Below are 23,087 nucleotides of genomic sequence, written 5' to 3'. Positions count from 1 at the left end.
AAGAAAATCAGGACAAGCTGGACAATACTTCCTATGGAAGAATAGGGGCTTGGTCCGCTGAGGGAGAACGATGGCCTGTGGGATGACCTCTTCGCTGAGTCCTGGGACCGGAATTTCAAGAGACATGGTGCAACGTTGAGGGTCGAGAAGATGTCGCAATGTTTACTTTCTACACCAGGAACCGGAGATCATGTCAACGGAATGGTGACTATTCTTCACGTAGAGTTCGGACCGAAGAGCATACCGTCTCACACGATAGGATAAGTCAGATTATCAGCTTCAAAGTTTTCGATTCCCACGGTAAATGACCGACCATTTCCTCTTACGATAATCAACTGACGATCATCTAAATTTGAAGATTTCCTAAGACTTGGCTCGGATAGTGATAGAATCTAGAAGAGAGGGTGAAAGGTATGGATCCTAGTATACGAGTACTGAGAGCTAGCTACTTATAGACGTGGAAGTAGCCAAGAGGCTAATCCATACAAGGTAATAGATGCGAAACCCTATATTTAAACAGATAGTCAACGGAGACTTGCCAGCTCTCGCACTCTAAGTCCCGAGAACCTGCAGATGATCCATGGCTGGATTAATGAGTGTAAGACAAGTCATACTCAAGTGCATCTTGAGAGCACCTCCTGACTTCCAAGCATACTTCTCGATGTTGGGCCATCTGATGGATCGCAGCTTCCGTGTATTGTTGAAACAGCTAAACAAGCCATTACAGGTCCTTACGCAGCATTAAGTCACTTGTGGGGGAGATTGATTCCACTCCATACCCTCAAATCTAAGTACGAAGAGTTGAAGGATGGAATCCTCCTGCGGAAGCTGTCAAAAAACTTTGCGCAAGCAGTCATCGGAACTGGGGAACTTGGCATGCGCTACCGGTGATCGATTCACTCTGTATAATCCAGGATGATTTCAAGGACTGGAATATAGAAGAAGCAACTCTGCATCAAGTCTACAGTTGTGCAGAAGTGACTATCGTTGCGTAGGCGTCTGTGTTCGGGAAGGATTCTGAAATTTTCTATCCGCCATCCTTTGATTACCATTGGGACTCTAAGAAGTCGTTATTGTTTGAGTGCAATTGGTACAGCTCGTTACGTCCTGAGGATCCTAGAGAATCTCACTTATTGAATTGGCATTGTCGGGGCTTGGATGTAGTATGTGTATGTATATATTTGGCTGTTCTTGGGTAGGGGGGGGGTTAGTCGCAGGGAATCCGAAATGCAGCTCACTAGAAAAATTATAGTAAAGGGTATTCAATTGGGGTGGGTGATTTTTTTTTTGTAATTCTTACCTATTATATTTTTACCAATCATCGTCTTTCTCGCCTTTCCCTAACGGCCCTACGTACGAACTGCTTTCAACAGATGGTTCGATGCAAAACAGTCGTAATGATTTCCGGAGGACCCGCTTCCAAAACCTCCGCCTGCACTCCGGGCACATCCTATTCTGATAAAGTCTTTTATCCCTAAAGTCAGGACATATCGTTAGCCAGCGCTCAAATCCCGGACAACACAAGGAAGCGTTGTAGACACAGGCACACCCGGTGTAGAATCGAACTTCGAGAACACACATTTGTGAAGAAGGCTTATCTGATCGTGAGAGCAGATGGATGCAGAAGAAAATTCATCATATGTGTAGGTAAAGATCGTGGTATTTATGCACGTAAGAAGCATAAGGTACAACTGTTCAAGGGGTGTTCTGAAACTCCCAGGAGGACTCCAAGCTAGCTGCGGCAACAATGCCATTTAGCGGTGTCGGTGACAAAGACTGTTTATTTTTCAGTACAACAAACAGATAGAATCCCTTTCTTTGTGATTCATGGAACAACGTTAATATTACGCTTTGCCAATCACTCAAAGAAACCTCAAGAGTGGTTTTACACGTGACCAATGTCGTTCTATGGCTAGCTGAAGTCGACCTCACACTTGACGATTGTATAATCAGATATGACTTTGAAAACTGACTGAATATGTAGTCAGGCAATCGGAGATAGTACCGCCAACTTATACAGAGTACCGTCCTAGTTAAGCATAGGAGTGGCGCATCAGACTCTTGTCGCAATTTAGATTTTCACCTTTGGCTTCGGGGCTCCGAGCGTTATTTTAACAATATATGTGTTGGGACTGAGACTTCAATTCATTCTGAAACCAATAACTTGGGTGACCTTTGAAGCATGGAATTGCAAACACCTGACAGCCAATAGAGCTAGGCGAGAGTGGCGGTCAGCCTACAGCATCTCCGACCATATGGTTGCACAGTACAAACGTTTTTAATAGCTCAAGCTATATGGCTGTTCGTTTGCTATTCCGTTCGTACCTCAGTAGCTATATAGGTCGATACCTTTCCACTTAGCTAGAGATATGCAAAACCAACTGAACACACTTCACACCAAAAAAATACGTATTTACGCTTGCATCACACACCCTGTGATACGAACAATACACGCTGCTATTATCCATCAATTCAGAGAAACAAAGGAAGTGTTACCAAAGCATTGTTTTTTTTTTTTTGGTCTTGGTTCGCTTAGAGCCCGCTTGACTACATTGGTGGCAAGAAAAACGGGCAGGTGTGGCAGCACGTGACCGTCCTCCATTAGTCATCAAACACGCCAAGGCCACTTAGAGTTCGACCACATCTACATGTCAACTTCTGCATCTTCTTCCACCATCAAGTATCCGTATACAGTATTCATAAAACAATGGATGCCATGGATCCCACGGATGAGCTCGATGGACTTCTAGAGAATGAGGATACCGAAGTTTCTGACGCAGAACATGCAGAAGAGCTCGTCAAGATCGAAATCCAGGAGCTGGAATTGAAACTTGCGAAGAAGCGGTTGGATCTTCGGATTCGCGCCAAGAAGGCTGAGAAAGCGCGAAAGAAGCGTGCGAATGCGAGGGAGTTGAGGTCTGCTTTGGCTCTGAACCCGGTTCAGAAAAGGCAACGGGCTGAAAACAGTGGATCTCGGCGCAGGAGCGGAGGTAAGGTTTTTCCTTTGGGTCCCCCCGATTCGCAACACCATTGGGGGGCTCTCATTCATTGCCTCTCACAGAACAAATATCTACGGGATGAATTACTTTCAATGAGATGACTTACAGGTGTTTTTAGGACGGACCTCCCCCACGCCATCCGCGATCAAAGTGGAAGATGATACTGATGAAGAAGTCGTTGTTGTTTCATCTTCCAAGCGTATCAAATTCGAAAAGACCAACCGCGAGAAACGTGAGGAGAACAGAGGTTCCAGAGATCCAAAATCTCCTTCACCTCTTTCCGTAGAGGATGGCCTATCAACAACACCAGCGGCCGACTATGGCGTACCTCGTTATCCAATAGCTGATACTGACATACTTATGGGCGAGTACGGCCCAGATGAAGCGAACGACGAATGCAGAATATCTGCAGGACGCGATACAGACCTGTATTATGCAACTCCCCAACGAGATCAGAGCCCTTTGGTCATGCCTGATGGACACCTTTCAAGAACTCCTCACGACACAGGGCATGGAGTCCAAGCCCAAAGCTCAGAGCCTCGGACAACAATCAAGCAGGAGCCCCAAGAAGATACATACATTCCGTACTTAGAAATTGATAATCGACAGCCCCGGATATCCGACCATGATTCAACACGTGTATCTCAATCGCCCCCAGTTCAGGCAGCCGCAAACTTGAATAGAAAAACATTCCAGCCGAAGCAAGATAAAAAAATTTCTCAACCGCAACGCACACCAGTCAAGTCGCGGAATACATCTCCTGTAGCCATTCCAGCAAATCCAGCAACTGGAGCTTATAATATGTCCTTAAAAATGGTTCCAATTCCCACCCTGCAGTCGGCGGCACAAACTTCCAAACCCAATGTTTTGTCCGCACACTGCTCAGGCGACTCAACCACGACTCCTCAAACCCCTCTGCTAGCTAAAGATTCAAGCTCAATCCTTCCATCTCTTTCAGAAACCCCTCAGGCGAACATTTTAGATGAAGAGACGCACCTAATCCAAAGTAAACGACCTCGGATTCAAAAGCCCCGAGAAAAGATTTCATCGCCAAAAAGAAGACCACTCTCACCGAGTCCGTTCTCGCCACCTCCCCGAACTGGCCACTTGCGCACCAACTCAGTTGTAATAAAAACAGATCCAATTTCCGAAGAAATTGAGGTGCCGCAACGAACTATACCAGCCTCCCAGCCTCCTCCGGCAACTGCACAGTTAACAAAATCTGTACCGCGAGAACGATCTAGAAAAATAACTAAGCCAACTTCCTCGCAAGCCCTCCCGGAGTTACCCGTAGACTCGTGTACGCGTCCGCCCACTGAGATATCTCAGACACAAAAGGCAAAAGCGAACGCCTCGGAGCGAACTCCGACCAAACCTAAACAAGATATCCCAGAAGCTCCGATATTGAAAGCCCTGGGTCTGAGACCGATTGAATCAGATTCGCCGAATAGTGTAGCCTGGCCCGCGCAGTTCGACCCCTGGCCTGCGAATATCGAAGGGCGGAGGCAATGGTTCACTCGGTTGTGGAACGCGGATTTTACACTGTGGGTCGGTCTCGATTTGAAGAATAAGGACAAATGGGAAGGCCTGGAGAAGGTCGTCTCTGAGGCCTTGGGGAGACGCAGCTGGTTAGAGGAGGGTAAGCAAGCGTGCGAGGAACATTGGGATGCCTCGAAACTCCAATTAAAGACAAACGAAGTTCACGTGCCAATCGGAAAACGGACATTTGAACTACTGTGGCCCAACATAAATGTGCCCTGGAAGCAACAGGGGAAGCAGTGGATTGAAAATGCGATGCATGTGTTAGAGCCTCGGATCAGTTCCCTGTGCAAGCATCAAACCAACTCACATGAATCAAGATTGATGAAGATGGATGCTGTGGATGGTGGTAGCACCGCAGCTGGACCTCTTGCAGAAAATGGATTTGTAGACATCTGCTCTCGGTTTCCAGTCTCTCCTATACAGTCCGAAAGTCCAGTCTCGCAACACAGCGAGGCAGATCCAAGCCACATCACGCCAAACCCTACGCAAACTTCTCAAGAAGCTCCCGGGTTGAGAGCCACGGCGAGCTCGACCAAATCAATATCTAGCTCAGAAGATCGGAATCATCCACCGCCGAAAGAAAAGGAACCCGATAAATTCTCTGTCGATACAGGCCCCGTCGTCGACTTGTCACTACCCGCCAAACCCAAATTTCCAGCTTCGCCAGTATTAGCAGCTCCTAACCCTGAGCCTTGGGTGAAGCCCGGGGAGCCTCCCAAAAGTGAGTCGTTGGATAGGGGACTCGCAAATTCTAAAGAGTCTAAGAAGTCCAAAATGTCCAAAATGTCTTCAGGAGCATCGGTGCAGGCTAATATCCCTCCTCCACCGCCAAAACAGCCCAGTAGCCTTGATCCGATTGTCCAAAGACCCCCCAAAGACCTACAAAACTCCCCAGTGTATAGCCAACAACCAACCAATAACCCCTTCTCCATGTCTACAAGGCAGCCTCCCTCTTATCAAAAAGCGGGGAGAGAACTTTTCCCTTCTCTCCGGGAGCCAGATTCAGAGCCAGAGAATGAGCCAGATCTAGAGCCAGAGTATGAGCCAGACCCGGAGTACGAGTCAGAGCTAGAGCCAGAGCCAGAGCCAGAGCCAGAAGATCCCTACCCCGAGCTCACCAAGCTCCCTACACATGTGACAAAGGCAGCTCATCTCATATTCACGCTTCCACAAGTACGGCGTCTCCTCACGAAGGAAGACACCCCTTTAACCGGCCTCAGCGCCGGAGGGTGTAACCTCGAGGCCACGCTCGGACAGATACGAGGAACGAGGCCAGTGAGAGACTGTGGGGTCTGCGTGGAGAAGAGCCCCTTTATGGAGTGCATCATCATCGACGGCCTGTTTGGCGGCGCTTGCTGTGGCTGTCGGTATGCTGATCGCGGCGCGCGGTGCCCGTTCTTCAGGCCCGACACTGGGGCGGTCGACACGGCTCCTCTGACGAGTAAGCCGCCGCCTGGGAAAAGCGCTCCACCTGCCGCCAGGGTTACGCCTCTGATGAACACCGGGACGCAACGCAGCGAGGGGATCGGCAGGAACGACGGCGCGGAATTCAAGATTCGTGGTCGGAGTGCCAACTACTATGCTGGAAATAGACAGGGGCCGCCGCCTGGGAGAGGCTACCGGAGAGATGATCGGGAGGGTGACAGGGACTGGAGAGACTTCTCTGGCCAGCCACAGTACAGGGCAGATGAACGGGACAGAAGAGATTCTTTGGAGCCGAGACCACGTCGGGATGATGACAGGAATGATGACCGGGAAGGGAGGAGCTGGAGGCCTAGAAGACCATGGTCTCCCAATCTGTTTGATAGGATAGGGCCGCGTGGTGGGTAAACCAGCCCCCCGGGCCACTGTATAAGCATCAGCGACATCGCGAGCCAATACTCGAAGGTCGGGGGAGACGAAGGGACCAGGTAGCTCGCTTTTCACCGAGGGAGGGATAGATGCTAAGAGCCGCCTTTGCTCCAAGACTGGAATGGAGATGGCTTCAGGATACCCCCAACACAGATAGCTCTTTTTGTGACTACGACACTGTACCTAGCAGGATTTTAATTGTAATTAGCACGGCGCCCTTAATCTATGAAGGCTTTCTTTCCATGGCTCATAATTCTGCAATACAACAACTATGAACCAACTCCCTCTCCCAAGAACTATCCCCCCCCCTCTCCCCAAAAAATGAATCGTTCGTAAAGTTCGTATTCCTGGGTATCATATATCATCCAATTCCTTCCAATTACTCCACACATCCATCCATCCCCCACCCTCTCCTTGCTTCCTATAGCTTCCTCTCCTCAAGCGCTAGCGCAGCTCTTTCCAAGAACGCATTGAACTCCCGAATCCTCTTCAAGAGGCCCCCTCCATCTCCCATTCCACTAACGTCGTTCGCAACCCTCTTCACCAGCACTTCCGTACCGACCATCGCGCCAGCAGGTGTAGTTTGACTCTGCGCCGACTTGCCAAGTTCGATCGCAAGCTCGATATCGTAGACTGCCGTGTTGAGAGACTCGCGGCTCTGTGCGGCGTTCTTCTCTCTCTCGTGCTTCATGCGGATGGAGTCCATACGCAGTGCCACTTGCTCGCGCTCTTTTCTTACGCGGAGGATCTCCTCCCTTAGCCCGAGCTTCTTGCGCTGTTCATCTCGAACACGACGCTCAAGGGAGTAGGCATTGTCCAAATTGATCGTCTACCACAGGATTAGCCACTACTATCCTTCAGCAGAAGGATTACCTTACATGTTCAAGCAGCCTCAGATTAAGCTCTCTCCCGAAAGTCTCCACAGCGTCATACTTGACTTTGTACTCCCTCCTCGCCGCTTTGTCCTGGCACTCATTGCCCATTCCCTCCAGTGTATTGAGCCCAGTACTAATAAGCTCCTGACACACCTCACTTAGCACATCTATCGTATTAACTCCGCTGCGCTTGACATGCGGAATCTCAGAGTTGAGGACGTCTGCATCATCCTCATTCTCATCGTACATAGGCCACCCCGTCAAGCGGTGGACAACAACATCAATTGGCTTTCCGGCACGAATAGGCTGCTTGTTTGCAGCTTTCTTCGCACCCTTAGATTTTACTTTTGAAGGTGCTCTCTTGGGCTGGCGTTGTCGGACAGGGCTTGAGTCGACCTGGAGTCTTCCCTTTGGTTTCTTAAAGATGGGCGGCTTGGATACGTCACGGGCCCCTAGTTCTGGAGATGCAGCGGCGAATCTGCTAGATGTTCTCCGACCTTGGTTCTTCGTCAAGACGGCAGCAGCTTGCTCATCGTCAATTTCTTCGGCTTCTTCCTGCTCATATGACCGACTGGTATTCTCGTCCACCTCCGTATATTCCGCATGCTCGTCCACGATGGCATGAGTTGTACGGTTACGACGATTTGGCTGTTCTGGAGATAACTCATCGAGTTCCTCAACAACAGCCCGAGTCCCGTGGAACCGACTACTGGGCTGTTCAGGAGATAATTCATCAAGTTCATCAAGCATCGGCGTCTGACGCTGCTTTCCTCTCAAAATAGGCGAAGACTTCGGGCCATTCTCCCCTCTCTTCCGCTTCCTTTGCATCACCGGCGTCTTCTCTCGTGGCCCAGTCACGTCTTCATTCAACAGTTGCGAGCTCTTCGGAAGAGCCACTCTCGTCCTCATCCCGCTGCCAGGCGCATTTCTCGGACTCTCCTCAACCACATCGACGAAACTCTCTTCCAACGGCAACGGTGTCTTCGTCGAGGCCCGACTCCCTTTCACAGAAGACAGTTCCACCTCTCTGCCCTCAACTTCTGCTCCTCCAATAACTTCGACGGTCGTTTCTTCATCGATAGACTCTTCAAGTATTGACGCATCGCCAGGATCTCCCCTATCGTGCCCGTCGCCCTCGCCCGACAAATCAGGCCCTATCGACATCTCCACATCCGCCGGTTCCAAGTCGGATGATTCCTGTTCATGCTCCCCGGTACCCTCCTCTGAATTCCTCGCGATATCCTCTAACCTCCTCGGCGGATCTCCCTGTCCCTGCTCCCTTCCAGCCCTGCTCCTCATGCTCCTCGCGCTGTTCGGCGCCACGTCCGTATCCAGCTTTCTCCTCTTCGCAGAGGTATTCGCATCGTTAGTGCTCGTACTGGCGGATAGCCGGATACTGGCTGGTAAGGATGGTTGACGGGCAGCAGGCGTCTGGGCAGATGTAGATTGCGAGGGGAGGTCGGTGGCTTGTGGTGATGGCTGATGGATAGATGGGCTGGCATTTGGTTCGGCTTGGGCGGGATTAATAGGAAAAGAGAGGCCAAAATCGACGTCTTTCACTTGCCGTCTCCTATTTTAACAATCAGCGTCAGCGGTAATCCTGAACCTGAGGCGGGGTATATAATATTAGAAGACTTACTGGGAGCCGCGCAGGCGCTGCTGCATGCGCTCTTCGCGAGCTGTGTACAATCAGCATCTTCATTTGGAAAGGCGAAGCATCATAGCATAGCATAGAGTACTTACAGGCCATGGTGGCAAGGTCGTCGAGAGCGGTGGTGTTGATGAGTTGACGCGTTCGAGGAGATGTTCAGACGCGTTCGATGGGCCGTGTTCAGATTGGGTTGGTGGTGCCAAGATTGTGCATAACATCATAGTGGCGAACTCTAGTTCATCGTCGACTCAACATCAAGCAGCATGGCAGTAATATATTTCCCCCAGATTTTTACTTTCAAGATGAATCCCAAAGCTGTCCTCTGTCATACAACTATCCTATACAAAGATCCAACTCAAAAACAGCAGGCTATGCCCATCAAGCCAAGGAAAGCTCCATGTCATGATTAGAAAAGGACAATAAACCAATGCGTATACGAGCGCAAAAAAACGACAATTCCATCCTTCAGATCAAGTATGCTTTCCTCGGAGGCTGAGAGGGACGACCTGTAAGCGTCAGGAGCGTTGTTTTCGTGCACCTCGTCGTCGCTGACTGTCTCAATGAGGGTATCATCTCCGGAAATAAGAGCATCCTCAGCCTCCATTGACATCCTTCTCGTCGAGCTTGTAATTGATATGAACAGCATTCTGAACACCAGACTCCACACCCTTCTCCGAGTATCTTCAACGTGGAGTTAAACTATCGACTCCCTTCCACCGTCCCGAAAAGGCTCCTCAGAGACAGTAACCTTCTCAGATGCAGCGCCCTCCTCTCCACTTTTCTGCTTCTCAGGCTCAGAAGCTGCAACATGGGTCTGCTGGCTCTTTTCATCACCCTGACTGAGTATCTCTCTCAGAAGCCGGACCTTCGTTTCTTACGAAAATGTTCTAACAGATACCGTCCAGTACTTCGCTGATGAAAACATATATGAAGTAGTATATGAAACTCACCATCATGGTAGTCAACAATCCAGGCTCACCTATCCATCCCACTCGGTTCAAGATAACTCGCCGATCCTCCTTTATCTGGGTATCAAAGCAAATGTTCTTCTGTTGGATGAATTCTGTTTCTGGATCGATCCCGATATTGGACGAGTTGTAAGTACACGAGTTTTTTCTTGGCATCGCTATGGAGGTCACCACGATATTGGCGCTGCGCTGGAACAGCAGGATGGATTGCCCCCTTTGACTTCTCGGCAGTGACCAGTTCCGAAGCGACAAAAAAGGTGATTATGAAGAACTTCTTGCGTGCGCCAACGGAAATTAAATTTCCCATCTCGCTTGTAATCCCCAACGAGCATACTCCTCGGCCGTCTCGTGTGATCTGAGAAAACTCGCCGCTACCCATATATATATATACATATATTTGTTTACATTGACATAGGATATTTCAGAGCCAGTAAAAATCAGCATTCTGGTTTCCCTAGCAACCTTGCATCTCATATTTTACTTCCACGCATACCGGAGTTCATGTTAGTTTCATGTCCCAAATTCCAAATCCCGTTTGCGACCTAGCTACAAACCAATGACCGACCGCCTCCTCGGTAGGTGGGAGGAAAGAAGGACCTCTGACGGCAATTGAGACAGTACGCCAATGTAGTCAAGCTTCCAGTTGAATTTGGCACTGACACTGACATTGAAATACCCAATCCTTACCGAGTACTCATCTGATTGCACGTCAGTCCATATATCATAAATCACACCCGGCAAACTAAGCGAATCAACATATCATGCTATATCCCGATTTTTTCTTTTTCTTCTCTACCCCTCGTCTCGCTCATAGCAAACGCAATGAATCTACCAAGCCTTATACAGCAATGAATGAGTGGCTACCACGCATCGTGGTGGTGTTTACCTTGCACTTCTTCACATCGGTATCATGCGAGGTATATAGATGAATGTATGCATCTTCCCGAGATGCCATGGCAGCTTGCCTGGCTTCCGCGTTTGTACCCAGCTGGTCCCGTCTTTTGGTCCCCCTACCCCTTGTCCTGGTACCCCGGAAAGGAAAACATTGGCTGGAAGATGGCCTGGGCTGGGTTGGTGGTCGCCTATTATTACTCTGCGCGGACCTGAGCTCGCGGGTTCTACAGTCGCCAATGCTTTGGCCAAGAGATATAGTAGTAAATCATGAAGAGAACCAACTCATTCATAGGTGATAGCCTGATTAAGATTAAGGTTACACTTATTTACGGGTTTGAGAGCTTCTGGCAGCGGGTTGGGAGTTGAGAGATAGATAACCGTTTGAGTGTCACTACAACCGCATCTTACTAATAGGTAGCTAGCTCCCCGTCACTACTGACCTAGTCCTGGCTAGCCAGCAGCGGCGACGGTTCAGGCCGTTAGCTGGGGATCTTCAGGGGCTGGGCTGGTGTGGATCTGCTAGGGACCCTAGTGATGTGATTTTCCTTGCGTACATAAGCGAAGACCAAACCGACGACATCTTGTGCCTGGATATCTTTTACATTTCAAACTTCCGCTCATTCAAACGACAGTGCGGATTAATGCAAGACAGGAGACTCTCCACCTTAATACGCGGTAAGAGGTAGATGGCAGGCTGCAAAGGGACTCAAAGGAGGGGTCCTTCACCGTCCTTGATCGTCCTTACCGTCCTTTGAACAGGTGCGGATGCTTGCTGAGGCTTCAGAGCGCTTGTGGCAAACAAAAGAGGAGGAGAGACAGCGTGGGGAGGGCTTTTTGAGAATGCAGAGTATGCGGGGATAGGTATTGACCTCTTTCAACGTTCTTTAACAAGAACGTTGAAGCAATGGGGTAGCCGTTTGGTCACCACTAAGCCAAAGGCAATACCAACAGAAAGCACGCAAACCTTCAGTCTAAGTGAGGTTAAGGAGTCTTCAGACACAAACATAATGCTTTCTGGAAACAACTGATATCTGGGCCTTCCTTATCTGGCATTGATGCTACGATTCCCAGAGGCTGAAAAACGGAATGCGATATATATCTCATGGCTGGCTTGTAGGAGAGGTCCGGCCAAAACTCTCCAGCCTTGAGAATCGACCTACCAACAACTTCTGACACATCCCATGCTTAGCTCTCGGAATGGAGCCAAAACTTCCCCGCTTCGACACATCAACTACCAGGATCTTGAATACCTCAAGCCCGGTTCCTGGGTCGGGACAAACTCTCCAGCTTTTGAGTCTCCGGGCTCCATAAAATCCGTTTGCAGCTCGGATAGGTGTGACAATCTTCAGTGTCGTTCAATATGGACAGACTTTTTAGAATGTGCCTAACAGAGGATCTAATTGCAGCTGCAAATAGTCGTTCAGCTTGGGACTTGGGGGGCGCAAGACCACCCAACAGGTGCCGGTCCCCATTGCGTAGTAGCGAGGGCAAATGTGTATGGTCCCGGCATCTCTGATACTCTTCTTGCTCCTCTACAATACGAGTTTCCGGCATTCAAGCACCCGAATCCGCAACAGGCCTAGCCAAGACATAATCCGCCGGTATTGGTCTTCCGGGACCGGAGGAACCAGAATTTGCATGAACTCTCCTGGTATGTTATGCGCAAGTATAGCCGAATATTTCAAACGCCATCCATAGAATGTTCCCTTTCTGTGCCTCGCATCTCTGCCATGTATACCCGTCAGGCCTAGCTTCCGTATGACATTTGACGTTCCGTTTGTCATACTATCAAGGTAGCTCGATGTCATTCTCTCAAGTTTTAAGAGCCTATGATTTGGGATATGGACCGACTTCTACATAAATTACTCATCCTGACCAGTTGGGCCCCTGATAGACGAAAATCTTCTGATGATTGGTATCGAGACTTCACACGGTCTCACCAGCTCGTGCAAGACATGGGATAGCAGCTAGAAAGGTCGTCCGACTAGACTATGGCGGGTACTATCCTGGGAGATGTCAGCTTTGCTACTCTGTACAACGTAAAACCTCAATAAAGTACTAGGTTTCCATGCTGTGGTAGGGACCGAACCATCCCCAACTGCTGCATGATCGAGAATTCTTTCCCTGGAGCACCAATCTAGGTCTGCACTCCGTAACACCGAATTCAACGGGAACCCTGGATGTGACAGAAATGCAGAATACTGCAGCTCGTGTACTACCCATCGTCGGCGATGCAATCTGCGTTACCAAAGCAAGGTCAAGGACCTTCAGATACTTCAACGGTGGAAGCATTGAGAGGCTATACTGGGAGGAAGTTGTTTCCAACCCTCTAGGCGCTTTTATCTGATTCCCAGATTGAGTCAGTAAGTCAAATTATCTATTCGGACAGGAAGAAGCTCGATTGATTGTCCCCAAACACTCTTGCCATATGTTGGTATCCTTCCCCTAACCATATTCTTTTATCTACTAGGTTCTTTCATAGGCCCACTCAGATTCTCTACATAAGTGCATACGGTTGATCTGCCCCCCTCTTCCAAAATTTTAATCACTTGCAAGCTACAGCGAAGCGACTCTCCATCTACCTCTATTCAACCTGAATATCTCCGAGGCTCTATTCTCTCCGCCCATCATATATTTCCCGGTAGATCCCCCTTGCCTGTATGGTTCTCGACGCACACCAAAAACATGGAAGCTGTCAAAGACCAGATCGGCTTAGCGAGCGGTGCCTCCTCACCAACCACTTCCTCCAGCCTCTCCAACACGCTTACCAGCATGCGTTCCATGGGAAAATGGCCATCATTGTCTGATGGTAGCTTAGGTGATGTCCTTATCATCGGCGGGTGTGGATTTTTAGGCCACCACATCGTCCGTTTCTGTGACAATGACCCAGCTTGCACTTCTGTCACAGTTATGTGCCGATCTCCCTTCAAAAATCTCCAAGATGGCGTCAACTATCTCATAGGGGATATCACCAACATCCAGCACGTCCGGCATGTCATGCGCAAGGTCAAGCCAAAGACCATTATTAACACCGCATCACCACACGCTTACAAAGACCATGAGAGTGTTCCAGACATTTTCCGCGTCAATATAAACGGCAATCAAAACCTACTCCTCGCTGCTAGAGAGATTGGTACCGTTAAGCTGTATATCTACACCTCTTCAGCCCCGATCGTTGCCAGCCCAGGTGGTGGATATGACCATGCTGATGAGAACGCTCCTACGTTAGCAGTGCCTCGGCTCATCAGAGGCGATCCATACCACATTGCCAAAGCTCTGGCTGACAAGATAGTCCTCCAAGCTAATGGGAAGGGTGGGATATTGACTTGCACTATTCGTCCAACCGCCTTGTATGGCGAGGGAGATGGCCAGATGGTCGGACCGGTCATTCAAGCTCTTGAGGATGGATACACGGGTATGTGGACGGGATACAACGACGCGGAGATGTAAGTTGAATCAGACAGCGCCTATTCCCCCACAATGCATTTCCTCCAGCACCTGCTCCTGAGGAATATAATCGCAACCACCTGCTAAATTACTGCGCCTCTTAGGGATGTGGTTTACGTCGGACACGTAGCTATCGCTCACTTGCTTGCTGCCAAGGGCATGCTTGCTGAGATGTCAGACCCCAAGGCTATCAAGATCTCAGGCCAGGCATACAACATTACCGACGACGAACCTCACCACCCACTTGATTTCTTCCGAATGTTCTGGGCAACTGCAGGACATGAGCGACCTTTTGAGGGAATTATTTACATCCCTCCACACATCGTTATGGCGATGGCGCACTTTGCCGAGTGGTTCGTCTGGGCCACCTCAAAAGGCAAGCTTCGACCGAAGGCTTTGCTTGTAGAGCGTATGGAGTTTGTACTTTACACCAGAACATATTCCATTGAGAAGGCCAAGAGTATGCTCGGCTTTACTCCTTGGAAAGACCAGCCTTATGTGAACCAGATAGAGGCAATTAAAGGTTCCGTAGCTCATTACCTTCTTCCAGAAAATCATGGAGCAGTCAAGACTGGAGCAATTCCAGCATGGTAAGCCCATACTGCCTCCTTATACCTCCAATCATATGATGCAATCAATGCTAATACTCGTGTGATAGGCCCGAAACTCCATTCAAGCTAATTACTAGCACTGGCGTTCTCACCGACCCTTCGGTTCCTAAAGGTCACCACTGCGTAGAGGCTGCGCGCTTCATGGCTCAGACGCATAACACGATCTTCCGCGCTCTCAACGCTATCTACGCACACTCGTATAATGTTAGGCCTGCAACCTCGGCTGCTTCGTCTCTGCTATCATATTGCTCCACGACGTATGACTTCATGCACCACCACCAGCTCGTAGAGGAACATGTGTACTTCCCGGCGATCGAGGCCGCGTCAACCAAGAGCCTGATGCAAGAGAACGTCTCCCAGCACCTTTTGATGGAAAAGGGTCTCGAGGCATTTCGCCGCTACGCAGAGGTCACCCACAAGGAGAGTTTTTCAGGGGAGGGGCTGCGACGTGTCATCGATGGATTTAAAGAGGCCTACGAGAAGCACCAGCACGAGGAAATTGGAACGATCCTGTCCTTGGGCAAGGTCATTGACAGCGACACCTTGAAGACCATCGACATGGAGATGAGAAGCGAGGCCGAACGACAAAGTGATGTATTCAAGCAAGTTCTTCTCTCTCTCTCCTTTCTTTTACCACTTCCAATCACATCCTCATTAAGGTAGGGAGGGACAGACAGTGAAGAAGAGAGAACACGAATGCTAACCACGTCAACAAACAACAGGATTGCCCCCTTTGTCCTCAGCGCGCAAGACTCCCACTTCCTCATCGACGGCAAGATCCATGCCTATCCGCCTTTGAACCCCATCAGTCGCATCTTTGTCCCGGTCTTCGTCTCCCTCTTCATGTACCCGCGCCATGCCGACGCCTGGGAATACGCCCCCTCAACCCTCCGAGGTGGCCGCAAGCCCCTCCCAGCACCTGCCAGGAACAGCAACAACAACAATAATAACGACGACCACGACGACTGCGACGGCGACGGAGGATGCTGCTGCTTCTTTGCCGACGGCGCCAAGGTCTACATGCAAGGCGTCAAGTTCGGCGTCCCGGCTTTTTACGCCTGGGTTGATACCCTGCAGGGAAGCAGAGCGGTGCAGCGACTGGTGCTGGCTATCGCCGCTCTCTGCTTGGCTTACGCCGTGCTGAGATGAGAGTCGTTCAGAGGGGGTGCTTTGGAAGCTTTGCGGGCTGTATATTCGTCTTTGAGGCGGCGGAGGGAGAGGGGGGTTTTTTTTCTTCGCATGTAGATTCTCGCGCTCTGCCAAGATTTATACCTGGCTTCTGCTGCTGCTTTCTGAGGGACTGCTAGATAGATCGATCGCGGGGGTTGGGTTGGTTCATGGTCTGGTCGAAGAGGAAGGGGGGGGAGGGCGGCCAGGGAGGGAGGAAGGGCCACGATTGATGAATGATTACATGGGATATGAGAGGGATACGAGACGATGAGTGGATGGATCAAGCCTCTCTTTCTCTACTTGGACTCTCTTGCTGTGGTTGTGGTTGTGGTTGTAATATGAACAGGAACAGGAGGGAGAAGGGAGGCTATCTTCAAGGTGAGGGTGTGTAAACTTCTTTGAAGGTGAGGGTTTGTAAACCTTGTTAAAGGTGAAAGAAAATCCGGGAAGCCTGAGGTGGAGTTTAGATGGAGAGTGAGTTCGCTATTGAATTCGAGTTTTATCTTGCGAAAAGAGTATTATCACGGGGGTATATCACGTATCATGGATCATGTAGCATGTGGAAGGGTAGAGGTATCCATTAGAGGTATACAGCGCACGGAATAGAATCTCTATCTCTATCTATTGTGAGCCCTTATCCTGACTTCACTTTTGACTTCACTCCCTTCCTCCCCTCTCTTCCTTCTCCGCCTTCCTAGGTCTGAACACCCACCTCTCCACGCGCGTGCAGCTCTGTCAGTTCGGCGGCCGCTCGTCGCATCATCCACTCACCGCCCAACGGATCCGTATCCTCGCAGTGGATGTAGCGTTCGCGGTGGAGGAGCCGCGGCTCCGTCACGTGCGCGGCCTGGACGCTGGCGAGGCAGGTGGCCTTGACGTGGGCGAGCTGGCAGCCGTGGTACATGTGCAGCGGGAGGTCGGCGGGGTGCGTATCGCAGAGCTGCTGCAGAGTGCAGTTGCGAAGGGGACAGGCGAGGTGGTGGGGGCCCAGGCCCGCGCGCTGGAGGGAGATGGGGCAGATGCGGGCGAATGGGCCGGCGGCGGCGAGGAGGCTGGTGATCATCTCCCGGTCTCCGTCGGTGGTGGTGGTGGTGGTGTTGTCGGCGTTGGTGGTGGTGGTGCTGCTGCTGCTGCCGCGGGTGGGGGAGCCGAAGCGCTGGCTAAGGAGGGAGCGCGGCTGGCGGTTGGGGCGGGAGGGACGGGGGGTGCGGAAGCGAGTGGTGGTGGTGGTGGTGGTCGGACCGGCAGGGGAGGCGGCAGGGACGGCGGGGACGGCGGGGGCGACCTGGTCGACGGGGACCGCTGGAGCGGTAGCAAGAGCCGGGTCGACCACGGCTGGTTACTGGTGGTTAGCAGGTTGTACTTGTGTTTGTATTCAGGTAAGGAGGATGGATGGTGTTGCATACTGGTGGCAGCGCTCTCCTCGAACTCGGTATTCCCCGTGCGGGGACTGCGTTGGATGTTGCTGAGCGAATTCATAATGTAGTCTTGTATGTAGGATGGATGTGTTGTGGGATGGGTTGCAGTTTGTGTTGTAGTTTGGGAGGTCGAGAGGTTGTCGGAGAGCGAGGTGAGTTGAAATAGGAAGTTGAGAACTAAGATCGACGCTAAGCGCGTCACGTTATTTACTCATTCACTCCACGTGGCGCGACAGACTCAGTCTTGGTTGGTCGGTAAGGTGACTACTCCCCAGTCTTCGAAAGGCTTCTAGATCTAAATGCACAGACGAGTGAAGTTGAACTTGTTTGTTGTTCCAAGCCTACTAGTAACGCCTGCATGTTCTATTATAGCTTGTCTCTCTCCCTCCTAGAGGTGTATGTCAAGCAGTGCACTACCGCGGAGAAGATATAAACAGACACTACTTTACGTTGCAGGACATTATAAGACGAAGCAATTTCACGAGCTGGAAGAGTGCGGATGTCCCAATTATAACCATTGTAAGAACATGAAGCAAGCAAAGAAATATTGCAATTGAAGCAAGCTAACAAACGCTCAATTGCTTGACTTTGTTACAGATCATTTCAGGCGAAGCAATCAGCACGGAAACAAAGAAGCAAATGATTGCGTAGCAACGAAAACATCTCTGGACCTCATCTTCGTCTTCTTGTAGCCCTTCCCGCTGTATTCAGAGGTCTCGATTCTGGTATTGTGTCGAGCCGTGAATGAATTTCAGGGGCTACCAAGGGAGGTTCGAAGCAATAGGTTCGAAGGAAAAAGATAATTTCCTATGGCAAGGTAAGCCTTACCCTAATGAAATGAGACGAGAGGGAAGGGAAAAGAGTAGGGAAGAGGGAACGAGACTGACGGGATCTCAATGCAGAATTAATGGTCAGAGAGCGTAACACTTCTCCTCATCCTCCTCGTAGGATGGCATTCCTTTGCACGACACTAGGTCAGCATATGAATATCGCCCATCGGCATCGATTTGAAATAGGAATATATACTTTATACTATCTGGCTTGGTAGTTATATCCGGGCTAGCCCTGCAGACAAATCTCAGCAGCCTTACAGGACCCTTGCTCCTGTTTGTGGGAAGGAAACAATGGTCTCATCTTCCAACCTGGAAGAGAATTGAATGACGAAACATGCGAAACCACTAATATCGAAGAGGATAACTGCTCTTTCGCTGCACTTGGCAGAGACGATGGCGTTGCAGACTGTGCTACCAATGTCTGCACAATAAATCGGGGCCCTACGGACTTAGAAGGAGTTGGGTCGGGAATCTTGTAGATATAGTTTTCAATGCTGATATCCAATCAGTTCGAGATAGATATTTCATAAGTATATAATATCCGCTAAAGGTTCCGAGATCGGAGTCGCTTTCGCTAAAGATGTATCTTTTATAGCAGTAGATTTCTTGCCCTCTGATGTCTATTAGCAATGATCTTGACTGGAAATCCTGCTAGTCAGTAGCCATAGGGGATAGATTGATAGGGAAGTGCGCATACTTTAAGGAGGTCCTCTACCGGTTCCTTTACTATGGTGACTTCGCTGCCAGACTTCTTGACGATGCTTACGCCTTCGCGGCCGAAAGCGACTGTGAAACAGTCATGTAGACGTCGATTCAGCCCAAGGAAGAGTATGTGATCCCGATGAGAATATCCTGTAGACCCAGTTCGGCAGGATAAGGCAGGGGAGGCAACACAAGCGTCCGAGAGGAGAACGTCTCTGATAGATCTCGAATAACGCCTAAAATTTATATCAATACTGGTTACCGGAAGGAGAGAATCGGATGATATTGGATATTTGAATTAGGAGATGGAAAGATATTGCTTTACTTCCCGAGACTCGGTATTTCATCGCCCAGGGCTACCTTCATTAGGTTCGCCGAGATCCTGGGTGAAAGTAGAACATGTCTATACCACATATGTCCCGTCAACTCCGTATCCGCTAGGATTATATGTCCTTGGTATTGGTCTTAAGAGGAATCCGTTGAACCGGCCGTTGAACCGTAAATGGGTGTCCGCTTCTTCCATGTCAAGACCACCTAGTAGTCCGCGTCATCACTGTCGGTGGTCTCCCACTCATCTTGTTCGTCTTCGTCCTCCTCCCCGTTGTCTGCGGTCTAGATTGCATCGTCACTCGAATCCTCGATGTAGGCCGGATGCCTCATGTTCTCGATAATTATAAGGCACTTCTTTTCCACAGCTGGGTCTCCATCACGATCAAAGTCCCATTCTGTACCATAGTATTCCTTGAACTGCCCCCGTATACGAGCCCTGCGGGCCATCTTTCTGGCAGTTTGAGAATCCTTTACAAACTTTCTAATCTCCTTCGTCGTCAGATAGCGAGGACAAACCTCTCTTCTTGCGGCCTTCACTTGCACGTCTGCTAAGAGTGGCTTCCGCTTCTCCCGTGTTCTTGGCATGATGGCACGATAGAGGAACTCCTCGGCATAGAAAGAAACAAATAGCTTCTGCCAGTTGCAGCTCAATTCGAAGTCCTTGTAGTTCACGGATAGGCCTGGTATTGGGCCATCGTTCACAGCCCGATCGATGACTACTAAATGAGGAGGGCCCTCGATGTTTTCTCTTCCTTCATCAGATGAGCACGTAGATTTACAAATCTCGATTTCACGTGTTTCGCAGGGTGGTCTTGGTCTTAACTGTCGAGTGTAAATGTGGCAGTGACTCCGTCTTTGGAGAGTTTGGAGAATTCTAATCTGAAATGATCTTGTACATCACCGTCTCCTACTTCTTATTTAGCTTCCAACCAGAACTCCCCGACACCATACACGCACCTAGCTCGAAGTATAGCAAAAATTCTGGCAATTGTGTCTCGCGGACTATGGACTCGGCTGCTTCTTTGAATGCTGTATTGACCTGCGGGCAGCTATACTACAGCGTCGGAAGATCATCATCTTGGTCTGCAGCTAGATTCTCGAGGACCTGGATCCAGAGCTCATTAGGCAGCGATGGATGGGCTCCTGATGCCATTTTGTCTGCTATATTTTTTCCATTGATTGAGGCCGAATGCATTTTTTCCACGGTATTTCTCCGAGTATGTCGTCAAATTAAACGTGTCCCGTGCAATGCTAGTCACGTGCCATTCAACTATACCACAAGGGTAATAATCACAAGGACCCACAATTCCAACTCATGCCGAATGCGAAGGGTCCTGCGATGGCGGGAACAAGTCCTCTTCGCTTGCCGGCTGAGAGGGAGCGACATCAGGAACACTGGCTCTTGCTCAGGTGTCTTCTTGTTCGATCGATGCTGCTCAAACCCAGAGACGAATACTGTCGCCGCCTACTGTTTCCGCGGCGGTACCCTATTGACAGTGATAAATCCAAGACGAGAATCGCGAGGATACAGGTGATTGCGCCTGGCTTATCTGCTCTTGGTCTGGGTGGATGGCTATCACCATCAGCCATTCCCCGTATTGATACAAGTCGACGAAAACCACGAGCCATCAAGCCCAGAGCAATGCCCGAGCGGATCTCTCGAAGCTACTCACTCTCTCGATGATGGACCCCGATGACTAGTCACGAGTATCTTTTCATCCGTACGACAGCGTCAGAGAAAAGCGAGTGGTTTACAAAACGTCCAACGACTTACGACTTTAACACCGCTTTGATTCGGTTCAAGAAAATACTTCTTCAGATAGCCATGCTTGCGGTTTGCATGACCGCGACGAAATGCCCGTGGATGGTCTTTGCTCTTGCTGGACCAAGTGTCGCGACTTACGATACCATTCTATCGCGAATTTGGGCCCTCATGTTCGGGATTCGAGAAGCGGAAGCCATGATGCTTAGTGTCTGGGTACTGCTTCTCAATTCCGAAAACACAATCACTTCTACTCGATGGGGCAGTAAGTCCAATATAGCATTCTCCGGTTGCCAGATATTGAAGAAGGGAGTCGACTTTGGAAACATATCTTACCAGCGGCAGTGGAGTCTTGCCGCCGAGGTTAGTCCGGTAATCCTTCTTCCGAGTATAAGGCAAGCGAACGCATCCCTCTATCTGTTAAGCCGTGGCAAAGTCCTATTTGTAACCGTGTGTAAGGAAAAGATGATTCCTCTTCCCGGGAGATGTTTTTGAATCGCCATTGAGGCAATCTGCGACACGCGTTGCGATCTGCCGTGCGGTGTAGGGTTATATTACTGGAAACTGCAATGTGCATTGCAGGTCTGCTTCTGCACAACACGATCCTAACTCTATCGGCCGTTTTGAACGTCGAAGCTAGGGAGTCTGGTACAGGGTGTGGTCTGCATTCTCTCAACGATAATAGGTTTATCCTTCTCCACGGGTACCTTTGAAAGAGAGCGTCTCCCATTGATGCAGAGATGTGCTCGAAAGCTGAATTGCAAAGCATGCACCGGAGCAACGGAGCATCTATCCGAGTTATCGGTGGTCATTTCTATGCGATAGATTAGAGCATCTCTGCTCGTAGATCCCCAGACTAAGGGTGAAGAGCTTGCAAATCACTATATACGACCAGACACTGATCAGAACGTGACCCCTAGAAACTCCATTTCCTATATCTAGTCAAAGTTCTGAATATCACTGCGCCATCTCTTCTTCAACAGCTGAAATTTTGTTGACTAGATGAACAGGTGCTCAAGAAGTCTCCGTGAAAGGAACACATTGTCCTCCGCACACAAGTAATTACTGTTATTTGAATTTCACGTAAAGGCGTAGATGGTCCTTACTGCAAGTTGCTGCACGCTACTGCCTCTGATCTGATTGTTGACAGGAGGAGCCGCTGCGAACTTCAAAGTCACACAAAACATTCCATCACTGCCTCACTCATGTACGCATTCACATTCGTTGATGCCACCGACCTCCGCAATAACAACGAGCAAGAACAGCCTCAACTCTCTTCCAAGTACGGCGAGGTCACTTTTGCCCAACTCTCCAAACCCTATCTGGAGTGCAGCTTCTCGAAAGGAAAAAAGAAACCCTTGCAAAAACAAATAATAGAAAGCGAAAATTTCGAATTTCGCCACGTATAATTCTAAAAAGAACCGCCCCCTCTGCCCACCCCCCAAAAAAGACATCGGAAGAAGCCCGCACATAGATAGAAATACGCTATTTGTTCTGAGAACCAAAAACGCTATCGAATACATCTATTATTTTCGGCGTTTCAATAACCAGTTTATCCTGAAGACGACCCTCTCTCTCTCTGCCTACTGAGCAAAAGACATCCCATCCCGCCTGCTGGCAGAACTGCCGTGCCAACAAACTATTCCGGTATATCAACAAGGTGCGAAATCTTTTGACCTAAAATCTGCCATGCTCGCCTGCCTGCCTATATATTTAAAAAAAAACCGAGACAAGTGTATTTCAAGCGCCTCTCTGCACTAATAGGTAGTGGAGGTGGGTTATCATCTACAATGGATGGGAGTGTGGGTAGGTATTTGGAGAGGAGAGGAGAGGAGAGGAGAGGAGAGGAGAGGAGAGGAGAGGGAAGGAGGTGTTTTGATTTACTTGTTCACATATACATCTTTGAGCGAAATACTTGGTGTAGAGTACGTATGTATGTAAGCATATATGCCGATACATTCAGCTTCTATCATCTCGCGTTTATGTTCGCGGGGAAGGCGACTTGCAGATTTTGGATAAGGATTACTAGCTATG

The 23,087-nt window shown here is 49.6% G+C and overlaps 7 protein-coding genes across 7 annotated transcripts; 3 read left to right on the top strand and 4 right to left on the bottom strand.

Moving 5' to 3' along the window:
• Positions 1–2,707: 2,707 nt before the first annotated feature.
• On the top strand, positions 2,708–6,371 carry L3040_005276 (uncharacterized protein; the record flags this gene model as incomplete). The annotated part of the gene is made up of 2 exons (XM_007297086.1): positions 2,708–2,990; positions 3,118–6,371. The coding sequence occupies 2 exons, from the start codon at positions 2,708–2,710 to the stop codon at positions 6,369–6,371; spliced, it is 3,537 nt and encodes a 1,178-aa protein (XP_007297148.1).
• Positions 6,372–6,813: 442 nt separating this feature from the next.
• L3040_005275 (uncharacterized protein) lies at positions 6,814–9,017 on the bottom strand (the record flags this gene model as incomplete). The annotated part of the gene is made up of 4 exons (XM_007297085.1): positions 6,814–7,221; positions 7,271–8,837; positions 8,907–8,946; positions 9,011–9,017. 4 exons carry the CDS (start codon positions 9,015–9,017, stop codon positions 6,814–6,816), a joined length of 2,022 nt encoding a protein of 673 aa, XP_007297147.1.
• A 4,448-nt stretch (positions 9,018–13,465) lies between these two features.
• L3040_005274 (uncharacterized protein) lies at positions 13,466–15,987 on the top strand (the record flags this gene model as incomplete). Its single annotated transcript, XM_007297084.1, has 4 exons — positions 13,466–14,226; positions 14,332–14,817; positions 14,886–15,497; positions 15,561–15,987. 4 exons carry the CDS (start codon positions 13,466–13,468, stop codon positions 15,985–15,987), a joined length of 2,286 nt encoding a protein of 761 aa, XP_007297146.1.
• Positions 15,988–16,702: 715 nt separating this feature from the next.
• L3040_005273 (uncharacterized protein) lies at positions 16,703–17,487 on the bottom strand (the record flags this gene model as incomplete). Its single annotated transcript, XM_007297083.1, has 2 exons — positions 16,703–17,343; positions 17,415–17,487. The coding sequence occupies 2 exons, from the start codon at positions 17,485–17,487 to the stop codon at positions 16,703–16,705; spliced, it is 714 nt and encodes a 237-aa protein (XP_007297145.1).
• A 1,361-nt stretch (positions 17,488–18,848) lies between these two features.
• On the bottom strand, positions 18,849–19,327 carry L3040_005272 (uncharacterized protein; the record flags this gene model as incomplete). The annotated part of the gene is made up of 3 exons (XM_066157308.1): positions 18,849–18,872; positions 18,957–19,197; positions 19,287–19,327. The coding sequence occupies 3 exons, from the start codon at positions 19,325–19,327 to the stop codon at positions 18,849–18,851; spliced, it is 306 nt and encodes a 101-aa protein (XP_066011616.1).
• A 246-nt stretch (positions 19,328–19,573) lies between these two features.
• L3040_005271 (uncharacterized protein) lies at positions 19,574–20,444 on the bottom strand (the record flags this gene model as incomplete). The annotated part of the gene is made up of 4 exons (XM_066157307.1): positions 19,574–20,007; positions 20,115–20,198; positions 20,249–20,345; positions 20,397–20,444. 4 exons carry the CDS (start codon positions 20,442–20,444, stop codon positions 19,574–19,576), a joined length of 663 nt encoding a protein of 220 aa, XP_066011615.1.
• Positions 20,445–21,116: 672 nt separating this feature from the next.
• On the top strand, positions 21,117–21,421 carry L3040_005270 (uncharacterized protein; the record flags this gene model as incomplete). The annotated part of the gene is made up of 2 exons (XM_066157306.1): positions 21,117–21,318; positions 21,399–21,421. The coding sequence occupies 2 exons, from the start codon at positions 21,117–21,119 to the stop codon at positions 21,419–21,421; spliced, it is 225 nt and encodes a 74-aa protein (XP_066011614.1).
• Positions 21,422–23,087: the final 1,666 nt, after the last annotated feature.

Source organism: Drepanopeziza brunnea, assembly GCF_022702325.1.
Source record: "Drepanopeziza brunnea f. sp. 'multigermtubi' strain 214-2 chromosome Unknown ctg8, whole genome shotgun sequence".
NCBI lineage: Eukaryota > Fungi > Ascomycota > Leotiomycetes > Helotiales > Drepanopezizaceae > Drepanopeziza > Drepanopeziza brunnea.
This window is presented reverse-complemented; position numbering and strand designations above follow the sequence as displayed.